The sequence below is a fragment of the Euprymna scolopes genome, chromosome 42 (genome assembly GCF_053919585.1).
Source record: "Euprymna scolopes isolate OS-2025 chromosome 42, ASM5391958v1, whole genome shotgun sequence".
Taxonomy (NCBI): domain Eukaryota; kingdom Metazoa; phylum Mollusca; class Cephalopoda; order Sepiida; family Sepiolidae; genus Euprymna; species Euprymna scolopes.
In genome coordinates this window covers 30,260,260-30,272,315 of record NC_136523.1, presented here as the reverse complement: position 1 = coordinate 30,272,315, position 12,056 = coordinate 30,260,260, and the positions used below count along the sequence as shown (strand labels likewise).

The window sequence follows — 12,056 nt, the reverse complement described above, 5'->3', positions numbered from 1 at the left end:
CTAGAGATTGGAGTTCAGACGAGCACCTGCCATGGAAATAACGATAAAACAAGGATAGGCTCGCAACGTCTCTTCTGTGGGAGAGAGGTTGCAGGGAAGAGAAAAGGGCATCCCCCACTAAGCCATGAAGTCTATTTTGTACTCTGTCAAGGCAGGATAGGCTGTTTTTAGCAGCTCCTGCCCAGATATGGCAGCAGTATTCCATCCTTAGACGTACTTGGCTTTTATATAGATAGAGAATTGCATCAGTAGTGAGATATCTTCTGGAGCGGTAGAAGGATCCCACCATCTTTCCAGCGACCTTGGCAACAGACTTGATGTACGTGTTCCATTTCAGATCAGGAGTAAAGGACAAACCCAGATGCTTGTCAAAACATGGGGCTTCTCCTAGACGAGAGCTCTCCTAGATTTGTGTGATTTCTTCATAAGTTTTCGTTTTTTTATAAGAGTTTACCATGTTCCCTGCCCCTGGGAGAGACACTTTTTTTTTCTGTATCGAACTTCCGTGACTTCTTATTCTTTTTTATAGGTCTTGCATATTTTGAAGAAAGCCAGATGTATTTTGAAACAATTTGGGCATTTAATTTTGTTAGTGCATTCATATTTGTTAAAGGTCAGGTCCTACAAACTACATTTTCCACATATTTTGTGTGGTGGCCAAACTTATGACATTTGAAGCATATCATGGAAGCTGTTATATATAAGTCAACTTTTGTTATTGTATATCCTATTTTGATCTCTTTAGGAATTGTTGGAGTATTGAATGTTAATATATGTGTTTGTGGGTATGGTCTGACCAGCCTTTTTTATATTGATTTGAATATTGTTAGTTACTCCTTGTTTAAGAATAGTATTAGTTTCTTCAGCTGTGGCTAGGGTTAATTTGTGTCTGCTTCTGACACCCTTTGATGAGTTTAAAGAACAACTTACATTAGGATGTATGGAAGTTTTCCATCTTTAGATTTTGGGCATCTCTACAGTTATTTACTGTAACTAAAAGGCTGCCATTTTTCATTTTTTTCTTTTTAAGTCTTGGAATTGCTATTTTGGGATAATACTTTTTCTATTAGAAATGGTGATAGATTAACGATTTTTTTTTACTCCAATGATTTCTATGACTAAGAATCTTAGAAAGTTTTCTTTATGTAAAAGGATTATTTTTCTCAGGATTAGATTTCTGTTCATAGTTCGAGTTTATGATATTGGAAATGTCAGAATGAGTTGTTTAATTTTTTTAATTTCTAGATTTTTTACTTAGGTTTTTTTTTACATTTATGGGGGACCCGATGTGCAGTTTATATACCGGTTGTATAGCTAGATCCCCTCTTTGTAGGTTGTGTATATGAACTGGTTACAGGAATAGGCTGCGTGTTTGATAAGCTTTATAGTTGGAGGTCGTCGTTACCAGCATAGCATAATAAAGAAAACAAATAATGGCACGTGTTGTGAGTACATTTAAGACATCGAAATGAAGCACGCTGAAACAGAATCATATATTTACATATGTACAAGGAATATTTATTTACACAGAAAGGTTACGAACGTTACAGAGTGTTTGTATATTTATAACTAGCATGCATATAAACATTGTTGTGTGTATGCGTGCATGAATGTAAGCAAGAGTTTGTCGAAGCATACGTTGGAAGTTCGTTGTGTGTGTAAGAGTTTCTTTACACAAATTTCATACCTGTCTTGAGAAAAGATAAATGCCCTGTTGAGGCATGAACGTAATTTGCGTGCCACTCACATTTGAGGTTTGACTTGAAAGCAAACATGAGTTGTCAGCTCCAGGTCTCAAGTGTGTGAGAGAGAGAGAGAGAGAGAGAGAGAGAGAGAGAGAGAGAGAGAGAGAGAGAGAGAGAGAGAGAGAGAGAGAGAACGAACAGGAAATTGAGGGCACCACCAGTTGGGCAAAATGGAGGTTACTACAGGGGTGACAACTGATGCATTGGCTAAAAGGTGTATGCATGGATGTGTGTGCGATTTGCTTAAATGCATGTTACATTAAAAAGGCATATTCCTATACATTCATTGCCACATTATAATATAAAAGTAATTCATTGGAGTATTATCCCCACACACCAATCCAAGCTGGAGCCCGTGAATGGGATTTGATAGAGGAAACACATTTTCCCTGCCAGATCAGCGACTTCACCACCAGTATACTCAATGGCACGATCACCCAGAGCACCTGTCACCTTCCCTGTGCACCATCCCATTGGTTTACAGATGTCTTGCAGCCATGTCCAGACCTTATGAACCTTGTGCCATTGATTGGCTCTCACCCAGCGTCTTCTTATATCTACTTGTATATACCTGGTAATGATTTATTTTTATTACGTTTCCAATGATTTAGGATGGGTTTTTTTGTTTTTGTTGATTTGGAAGCCTGAATCAGTGTTTGTTAACTCTTTTTGGAGGTATGTTTGAGAATAGATATTAGGGCATGACCCGACCAGCCAATTGAGCAGATCGAGCTTCTCTGACTGTCCGTCTAGCCCAAGTGAGGTCAAAGTGGTGTGTTAGAGGAGTGGAGGTGGTTAGCCCTGATTAACTCCTCTCTCTCAAATCCACCTGTTGCAAATTTAGTTGCTTACAATTCTTACTTATCCCCTCTTCCAGTAGAAAGCATAGTAATGTTTTTTTAATCACTTTGAGGAGTGTAACTTTTCAGTAGATATATAACCTCTATTAACTAACACATAAATATTAACTAGCCATGCGGAGTTGCAGAAATATCTGGTTTAGGACCTAGCTGCAGAGCAAACACTCTCAGTGCTGATGGACCCATAGATCTTCCCAGGTTATCCATCTAGGAGAAGCTAAACCTAGGGGAGGGTGACCTCTTCAGTCCTGGATGACAACGTTCCAAGAGCTTGTGACTCAAACAAATTACCGGTTTGCAAACCTAAACTGCTTAAGGAGTAGATAGGCTCTGTCTATTGCTCGGCTTTCATACTCCTTCTTTGCCTATTAGCCAGGAGTAGAGGTGCTATCATAAGGACTCAACAAAAACACCCAGTAGTCAAGTTTGTTTTGTGACTAGGACAATGAACATCGTTTTCTCTGCTCCCATCACATCCCATCCCATCCTCCTTAACTGGGTATTGTGGAGTGCCATTTATGCCAGTACAATTGGATTGGGTTGACTTTTGTCTGATGGGTTGAGGCTACCAGATTGACAGTTCCTGGCTGCTGTTTCCGACTGATAGTGCATGTCTGGTATTCTGCACAACCACTTATCGAGCCCTTGTCACCCTAACTGAATCTTTTAAATAAAATAAAATGACAGTTCAAGCAAAAATTACGATTAAACCAGACGCAAACTTAACCGAAACCAACTTTCCACCTCCCTTGAGTCTTACATTTACAAATATCCGTGGGCTTAGAACTAATTTAGATGATGTTGAATCATTTCTCCTAGTAAACACTCCGGATATCTTAGCACTAAGTGAAACTAACCTACACTCCTCTATTCCCTGTAACCACTTTAACATGCCTGGTTATCTCCCACTTTGTCGTAAGGATTCAGACAGACATATGCACGGACTTGGAGTCTATATTTGAAACACCCTCCCCTTGACTAGAGAAACAAAACTAGAATCAGATGACCAGGCCTTTATGTGCTTCAGACTTAACATGCAACATAACATTAGCTATTTATATTTTCTCTACTGCTTTCCCTTCACCCAGGACTGTACCCTAATAAACAAAGTCATTGACAGCATAGATACAGCACTCTCCTTCGATACTAGTGCACAAGTACATGTATTTGGGGACTTCAATGTCCACCACAGTAACTGGCTTGGACTCTCTACTTACAGATGCAGCTGGTAGCACAACACATAGCTTCTTTATATCTCATTCCCTATTACAGACGATTACATTTCTGACACATTTTCCAGACTAGTAAGATCAATATGCCTCACTTCTAGATCTATTTCTGACAACAGTTCCCGATGATTGTGTAAAAAATGCCCACAGCTCACTCAGGAATGCTGAGCACGCTGTGATAATAGTAGAAATCGCTCTTAATTCTCGTCCCAAAACTGAAGAGCCACTGCTCAAAACAACAAGGCATTATAAAAAGGCCGATTGGAAAGACATCAAGGATCTCATCAGAGATGCCTCATGCGGAAATATCTTTTCTCTTCCCGCTGAGCAGTGCGCAAATGAAACCACTGAATGGTTCAAAACTGCAATTGAAGCACATGTTCCAATGCGGAAATTCTATAGCAAGCCCCACTCTAGCCAATGATTTACTTCTACTTGCGCAGCTGCCATTGCTCAAAGGCAGCATGCGTATCGCAGATTTAACTGACATAAGTCCACTTCAAACAGACAAAAGTATATAGAAGCTAGAAGTAATTGTAAGAGAGAAATACGGACAGCTAAAAGAGAATATACTGAAACCACCAGAAAACGCATTGAAGCACAGAAATTAGGAATCTGTGATTTTTGGAAAATCTACAACAGTGTAGTAAAAAATGGGTAATCAACAATTCCCCCACTATCCAACAATTATAAGGTTGTGTAGAGTTGAATGTAATAATCAAAGGGGAAAGCGCCCCATTTGTGTGGCGTGCGGTCATACAACTTACCTTTGGATGGTGTGTAGCCTCGTGGAATCTTACGAGATCTCATCTTCCACTGCACACGTATGCAAATGGAATGGGGCCAGTTTCTGATAAAATGTCTGTTGACAGAGGAAGTTGGGAGAGACGTGCTGGAAGTTGAGAGAGAAAGTTGTCAGTGACAAATTCTAGCTGGACTGAGTTTGGTTTGACGTGCAAGAATCCAGAACGTTTGGTGAATGGCGTTCGTGCCTTGGGCCTGAACGGTCGACAGGAGCGAGGGACTTTGAAATGGAGGCACGGAACTGTAGTTCCTGAAGTGCTCGATGTCTTCACGAGGCGAGCAGTATTCTTCCTGTGTGGAAAACTTGTGGGGCACCTACCAGTGTGTGGATGGACACGATCTATTGGTTTGCATGGTAAAGGAGACCATCGCAAGAGTAAAGAAGGATGACTCTGCCAAAGGAGACTGGTGCGTGCAGGGAGACAAACTGAATGTGTGGGTGGATGCGAGCTCCCTGGCAATTGGTGTGGTGTTGGAGAAGAATGGTGCTGCGATTGATGACACTTACAGGTTGCGACCGGTGAGTGACGCTGCTCATATCAACCTGGCAGAGCTCGATGCGGTGATAAAAGGTATCAACCTGTCACTCCAGTGGAAAGTCAGGAAATTACGCATGCACAGATTCACTATGCGTGTACCACTGGATATCAGACACACTGACAGGCAAGACTAGGGTGTGCACTAAGGCAGCCAGCGAGATGCTGATCAGACGGAGGTTGGAGACCGTAAAAAAGCTGGTAACAGAGTACAAACTGTCTGTGGGTGCGGTACTGGTCACTTCAAATTGAAACCTTGCTGATAGGCTCACTCGGGTTCCACAGAGATGGTATGACACCATGAAGAAGAAAGCTGAGCCAGTACCATTATGTGCTGCCTCTATTGAGATGGCGGATGAAATCAGGAAGATACACCACCTCAGTGGACACCCCGAATTGAGACGGACATGTTATTTTGTGCAGTTGTCCAATCTGTCGGTGTCCAAAAGTGCAGTGAAAGCAGTAGTCAAGTAATGCCAAACATGCCAGTCAATCGACCACACCCCCAGCCAGATGGCGGAAAGGTCAGCTGGGATTAAGCACGACTTGGAGCTGACTGGGTATGGACATAACCCACTACGGCAGCCAGCACTTCCTCACCCTGATTGATTGTAGACCGACAAGGTTTGCAATCTGGCGCCCGTTGATAAGACAGCATTCCACCAGTGTAATCCGTGAATTGGAATCCATATTTTATGAAAGGGGGCCACCTGAAGAGATCCTCATAGACAATGACATGGCCTTCTGCAGTGGGGAGTTCAGAGGTTTCGTAGACGAGTAGGGGATTCAGCTCAGACACAGATGTGCATATGTACCAAGTGGCAACGGCATAGAGCGGTACCATCGAAACGTGAAGAGGATCGCAGCAAGAAAACAATGCACGATCACAGAGGCCTATAGATATAATGCAACTCTAAAGGATGGCATGACTGCTGCAAGCACACCCACCAATGCGATCCATTGCTATCGAGTGCGCATCAAGGACATTGATGCACATCTGCCTGATCGGCAGGAAACCCGAGGGCCGTATGAGTTAGGGGACACTGTTTGGGTGAAGTCTCCCAATAATTGATGCACTAGCAGCTTTCAAAGAGGGTGAATCACTGGCATCATCAGTGAGCAATGCCATGTGAAGGATATCCGGTCTGCCCTGAATACGACCCAGTTGGCAAGTAGAAGTAATGGTGAATCGTCCAACGATGACCTGTGGATCCGTCCTATTCCCCGCGATGGTACAACTGTGAACCCCAACGCTGATGCCGAGAGTTCCAGCACCCCTTCTGAGAGCTCCGATGAAGATGAAGTCCAGCCTGATGGTATGACTGCACGGCCTAACGCTGATGCTAATGGTTCCGACACATCTTCTGAGAGCTCCAATGAAGATGAAGTAGTCCAGCCAATCCCCCTTCTTAGGAGTGCCGCAACAAATGACCACGTCCACCATGCCAAATGTGTGATTTGGAGACCAGGGGGGAGTGTAGAGTTGAATATAATAATCAAAGAGGAAACGACCCCATATCTTTTCTCTTCCCGCTGAGCAGTGCGCAAATGAAACCACTGAATGGTTCAAAACTGCAATTGAAGCACATGTTCCAATGCGGAAATTCTAGAGAGCTCATCTTCCACTGCACACGTATGCAAATGGAATGGAGGTCAGTTTTCTGATAAAATGTCTATTAGCAGAGGCAGTTGGGAGAGACGTGCTGGAAGTTGAGAGAGAAAGTTGTCAGTGACGAATTCTAGCTAGACTTTTGTGTATTGTATTTGGTTTATTTTGTTTCGCTGTTTACCAGCCCATTTAATGTCAGGTTGTTTGCACAGCAACCGAGAAGGCTAACATGCTTGCCTCAAACTTCACATTGGACCTAGCAAACCATGCCCTCCCTGACTTCCCTTTGCAGACAGAAGCCATACTAAATAATCTGAAAATAACCCCTTCTCGGGTGCATGATATCATAAAAAACCTAGACACCTTGAAAGCATGTGGACCTGATCTCATCTCGGCTGTGCTATTAAAAAATACTCTGCCGAGGTTGCTCCAACTCTCTACAAACTTTAAAACATATGCCTTAATGAATTTTGCTTTCCTGACTGCTGGAAAACTGCTCCTGTGGTACCATGTTTTCAAGAATTCTGGCAAAAGAACTGACTCATTAAATTATTGCCTCATTAGCCTCCTCCAGCTTTTTGCCAAAATATTTGAGTCCATAATTAATCAAGCTCTAGTCGTCCATCTTACAGCTGCTAAACTTCTGATTGACCAACAATATGGATTTAGGCTAGCCCGTTCTACAGCAGATATTCTAACTAGTCTCTGAACGTATATACCATACACTGGACAAAGCAGGAGAAGGTAGAGCGATACCCCTAGACATATCTGAGGCCTTTGACAGGTTATGGCCGATGGTCTTCTCAGGAAAATCAGATAATATGGTATTACTGGAAGAATACATAACATAATTAAATCCTTAAGAGAAGAATCCAGGTTGTCCTCAACAGTCATACATCTAAATAATAAATGCTGGAGTGTCTCAGGGGTCTATCCTTGGACCTATATTATTCCTAATATTCATAAAAAAACCTCCCTGTTAAAATTGTCTCTGGAGATGGGTATATTTGCTGATGACACCACGCCCTATAACAGGCACGAGGGGAAATCAAATAAGCACATACATAAGGAAATGGCAGAAACACTAGAGGAAGACCTCCAATCTGTAGTGGAATGGGGACAAAAATGGATGGTCACATTTAAGTTGCCAAAACCAAGCTTGTTTCCTTCAATAATTACAAGAAACCTTCCCTACCACCAATAGCAATGGCCAAAAACACATTACCTGAAAGTATTCCTTTTAAACTCCCTGGCCTAACGTTCACAAGGAACAGGAGTTGGAAAAGATACATTGAGAGCATTGCCAAGTGACTCCTGGTCCTTGATAAGTGGTGACCCCCATGTAAAAAAAAAAAAAAAAAAAAAAAGAAGGTGGGCTTTTTCTACCATGCTAGAAAGTTACTTATGCCTGAAAGTATCTTGTATCTCTATAAGGCCATCATTTGCCCATGTATGGAGTACTGTTGTCACATTTGGGCTGGTGCATCTGCTACTAGTCTCTCACTTCTATACAGAGTTCAAAAGTCGCCAACCTGATAGGTCATGAACTGTCACTTGAGTTTCAGTTTTTGTCCCATCGATGTTGCATCCCTCTGCCTGTTTTACAAGTATTTTAATGGTGAATGCTCTGACGAACTACAAGCACTGGTATCCCCTCGACGTAAATACCCCACAATCAGCTAAATCCCACCCCTACACAGTAGAGATCCCTAGAAGTAAGAAAGCCTTCTACTCCAATAGTTTCTTCTCCAGAACTGCTAGACTTTGTAACTCCCTTTCGATATTCTGCTTTCCCAACTGTACTGACATGCAGAAGTTTAAGTGTAATGTGAACAGACATCTTGCTGCCCATCTCCCTTCATAATATCCCTACAACTTATGACCCCGATTGTAGCCCCCTACTTCAAAGTGGCACTGTGCCTTGTTTGGGGTGAAAATTAAAAAACAACCAAAAAACCCTCTAAGTCCCTCAACCACTAGGATTCCGTACTAATACAATCATAGGTCGCCACCCACAGCCAACAGGTAGGCTCACAGAGAGACTTTTACTATGTGGAGGAGGGGGAGGGCAGTCAACATATTCTACAGCCCCGCTGACAGGGTGGCCTGTGTGACAAGACAACAATGTTACACTTAGACATTTCTAAGTCTTGGGTTTACTTTCGGTTTTGGCAGTTGCGTAACTCCCGTTTCTCTTATTTTGTCCTTTAGTCCTCACATTCCAGGAGCGATGTTTTTGACAAAGAGGGAAGAATTGTTCTTTTCTAGGTCAGAATCTATTCCATCTAACATTTATTATTAGCAAATTGTTGATCTTGAAGTAGTATTTTTTTTTTAGCTCCTTAGTGGCTTCATTACTTGTCTGAAGTGATTTCCATAAAAAACAAAAAATTTAAACAAATTTAACGATTTTCAATTTTCTGTATAGAATAAAAAGCTGCTCCCCCACTTACTTGGCAATTTCTCTTGAAGTTCTTTCTGGTCAGCGCAATCCTTAAACCACATCTTTTTCTGATGATTTTGAGGCACATTGGGTTTGGGGAGTTTGTAATTCTGGTCAATCCAGTCTTGTACAGATTTTGGAGGGATGACTGCAATAAAACACAAGAAAAATCTTATATCAGATAATTTTATTTATTTTATCTACCTACATAAATAACAGGGCAATTACCATAAATCAATGTTTTATCATATGCGTTGCTCAAATGAGGAGTCAAGCTAAGCAGAATGTGAAAAAGTTAAGAAATAGGATAGAAAATTCAGGGATGCAAGTGGCCATTGGCAAAACAATCTGAAATCAAGTAGCAAAAAAACCTGGAAAAAAAAAAAAAAAAAAAAAAAATTTTTTTTTTCCTAATCCTAAAGTTAAAGCCCCCCACCCTCTCCCAAAAAACTTGTAAAGCCACATATAATTACCTAAAAAGGTATACTCCTCACCAAAAAGTGACCAGAATTTACCTCTCATAGAAACACTAGAATGTTCTAGAAATGAGAAATTTTATGCTAAATTCAGAGGTGATACTGATAATTTTATTTTTCTGTTCTCCTTCAAATATTTTTAGGGTGTTCCCACACAATCACCTTAAAAATTAGAATCTTATTTTTTGTGTATGTATGGGAGGGGTGGGGGTTAATCACCAATACCTTTTTTTTCTGCTGGAAGTATTGAATAATTGAGAAACAAGTCTTCTACCCCACCTATCATTTGAAGTATGATGTTGGGTAAAACAAGACTAATCAAATTAAGTTGAAGAGAGGAAGAAAAAATAAAAACAAAATGATAAAGCAAGAGAGTGGAAGAAAGAGAACTAAAATTGAGCTAAATGACAAAAATATAAAGACAAAGCTCTAGTGATTTAGCAAGAATTTATCTTTGCTTAAAGAAAGTGAAATTTCACTAAAAAGTTGAAATCTCATATGCCAGAAAATTATAAAAGGACAAAATAAAATTTGACTAAAAAATTCATCAACACAATATTATTGAAACCAAAGCAAAAAAACTCCTCAAACTTTTTTTTGATTAACATTAATTGATGATTCTTAAAGGACTGGGACATTCCACACATAAATCATCAGTTGATATGTCAGACAGATTTGGTCTTAAATGACCATCTGTTTATTATCAATGAAATAAAGAGACAGAAATGCATTTTAATCTCTTCAAAAACAAGTATGGAGATTTTGGCAGAACAAGTAAAATGATAAACATGTTCCCTGCCTTTCTGATAAAATAATTTTATGTAGATTTGTTTTTCTATTCCAAGGATAGGTTAGTTTTCACCTGAAGAGCAAAAGAAAGTTTAAAAGATTTTTTTTTATATAAGTGGGAATTGATAACATTAGTTTGAGAGTGAAGGAAGCAGATAGTTGGGAAATTTGCTGATGACACCTATTTTTGGACAATTGTGGATAATAAAAGTATCCATTTAGTGCATTTTGGTTTAGAGAATATTGTAGGATTGCGAGAAAACAGTCCATCATCTCCATCTTTAAAACGGCTGGATGTTAATGGTGAAATAGATTTGGTATATTTTCCAAAAGAAAAGTAATTGGTTTCCTTTTGAAAAATACCAAATCTTTTTCACTAGTAACATCCAGCAGCTTTTAAGATGGAGATGATCATATGTTTTCTAGCAATCCCACAATATTCTCTAAATCAACATTAACTACAAACTATCTTGACTCATCTCATGATGGTATAAGATATTAAATACTGGCAAGATGAGCACGAATTAGTTACTCCTTTTATTTGATCGAGGGAGAAAGGAAAGTTTCTTTCTTTGCAAAAATGGAAGAGTCGGGTAATGCCTGGATGGCATAATTTACAGTGTAGGTCCCGAAGATCTTGTAAGGAATAAGTGAGAGCAGATATTCGGGAAAACGTATCAGCGACAATATTTTCTCTACCAGGACAGTAGACGATGCTAAACTTAAATTGTGACAGTTCAATGCGCCAACGGCATATTTTGTCATTTTTTATTTTTGATTTCCTGATATTATTAAACATGAAGCTAATACTTTTTTGGTCCGTAATTACAGTAAAGTGTTTACCAAGGAGAAAATGTCGCCACTTACGTAGTGCTTCAACAATAGCAGCTGCTTTTTTTTCTACCGCGTGATGTTTCGTTTCACTAGGGCTTAGTGTTCTGGAATAGAATGCAACTGGACGATTCTCTTGATTAAGGGTAGCTGCAATACAGTTGTTACTAGCATCTGTTTCTACTATAAATTCTTTTTCTGGATCAACCGTTACCAGCATAGCATCTTTCAAGTCGTTTTTCAGTCTTATAAAAGAGTCCAACGCCACAGAAGATAACGGGAATTCTCTATTGCGGTTTAGTGCTAATATTGTCTCTGAAAAATTCTGGATAAATTTGCTGTAGTAGGAGAACATCCCAATAATCCGTCTTTGTGATTTTAGATTTAGAGGAGGTGGCATCTCAAGTAGAGGTTTAAGACGTTCGTAGTCGGGTGATATCTGGTTGTTTTTGATAGTGTACCCAAGTAATGTTATCGTTGAGACTGAAACGATGCTTTTTTTTTTTTTTTATTAAGCGTGATGTTGTACTGTTTAGCAACCTCATAAAATCTTTGAAGATTATAGTCATGCTCTTTTTGGGTTTTTCCACAGATAGTAACATTATCCACATAGACAAAAGTATCTACTAATTGCTCTTTGCTGACAATGCCGTCAATGGTCCTTTGGAAGGCGCTTACTCCATTAGTAACCCCGAACGGCAGGCAAGTAAACTGGTATAATTTACCATTCGCCT

The 12,056-nt window shown here is 40.1% G+C and overlaps 1 protein-coding gene across 1 annotated transcript in view; it reads right to left on the bottom strand.

Annotated features, from left to right (window-relative positions):
• LOC145266984 (transcription termination factor 2-like) overlaps nucleotides 1–12,056 on the bottom strand; it is a 135,439-nt gene that overhangs the window by 58,054 nt on the left and 65,329 nt on the right. Inside the window, exon 12 of the mRNA XM_080122827.1 lies at nucleotides 9,237–9,374. Coding sequence (XP_079978953.1) covers nucleotides 9,237–9,374 — 138 coding nt within the window. The remainder of the gene's footprint in view (nucleotides 1–9,236; nucleotides 9,375–12,056) is intronic.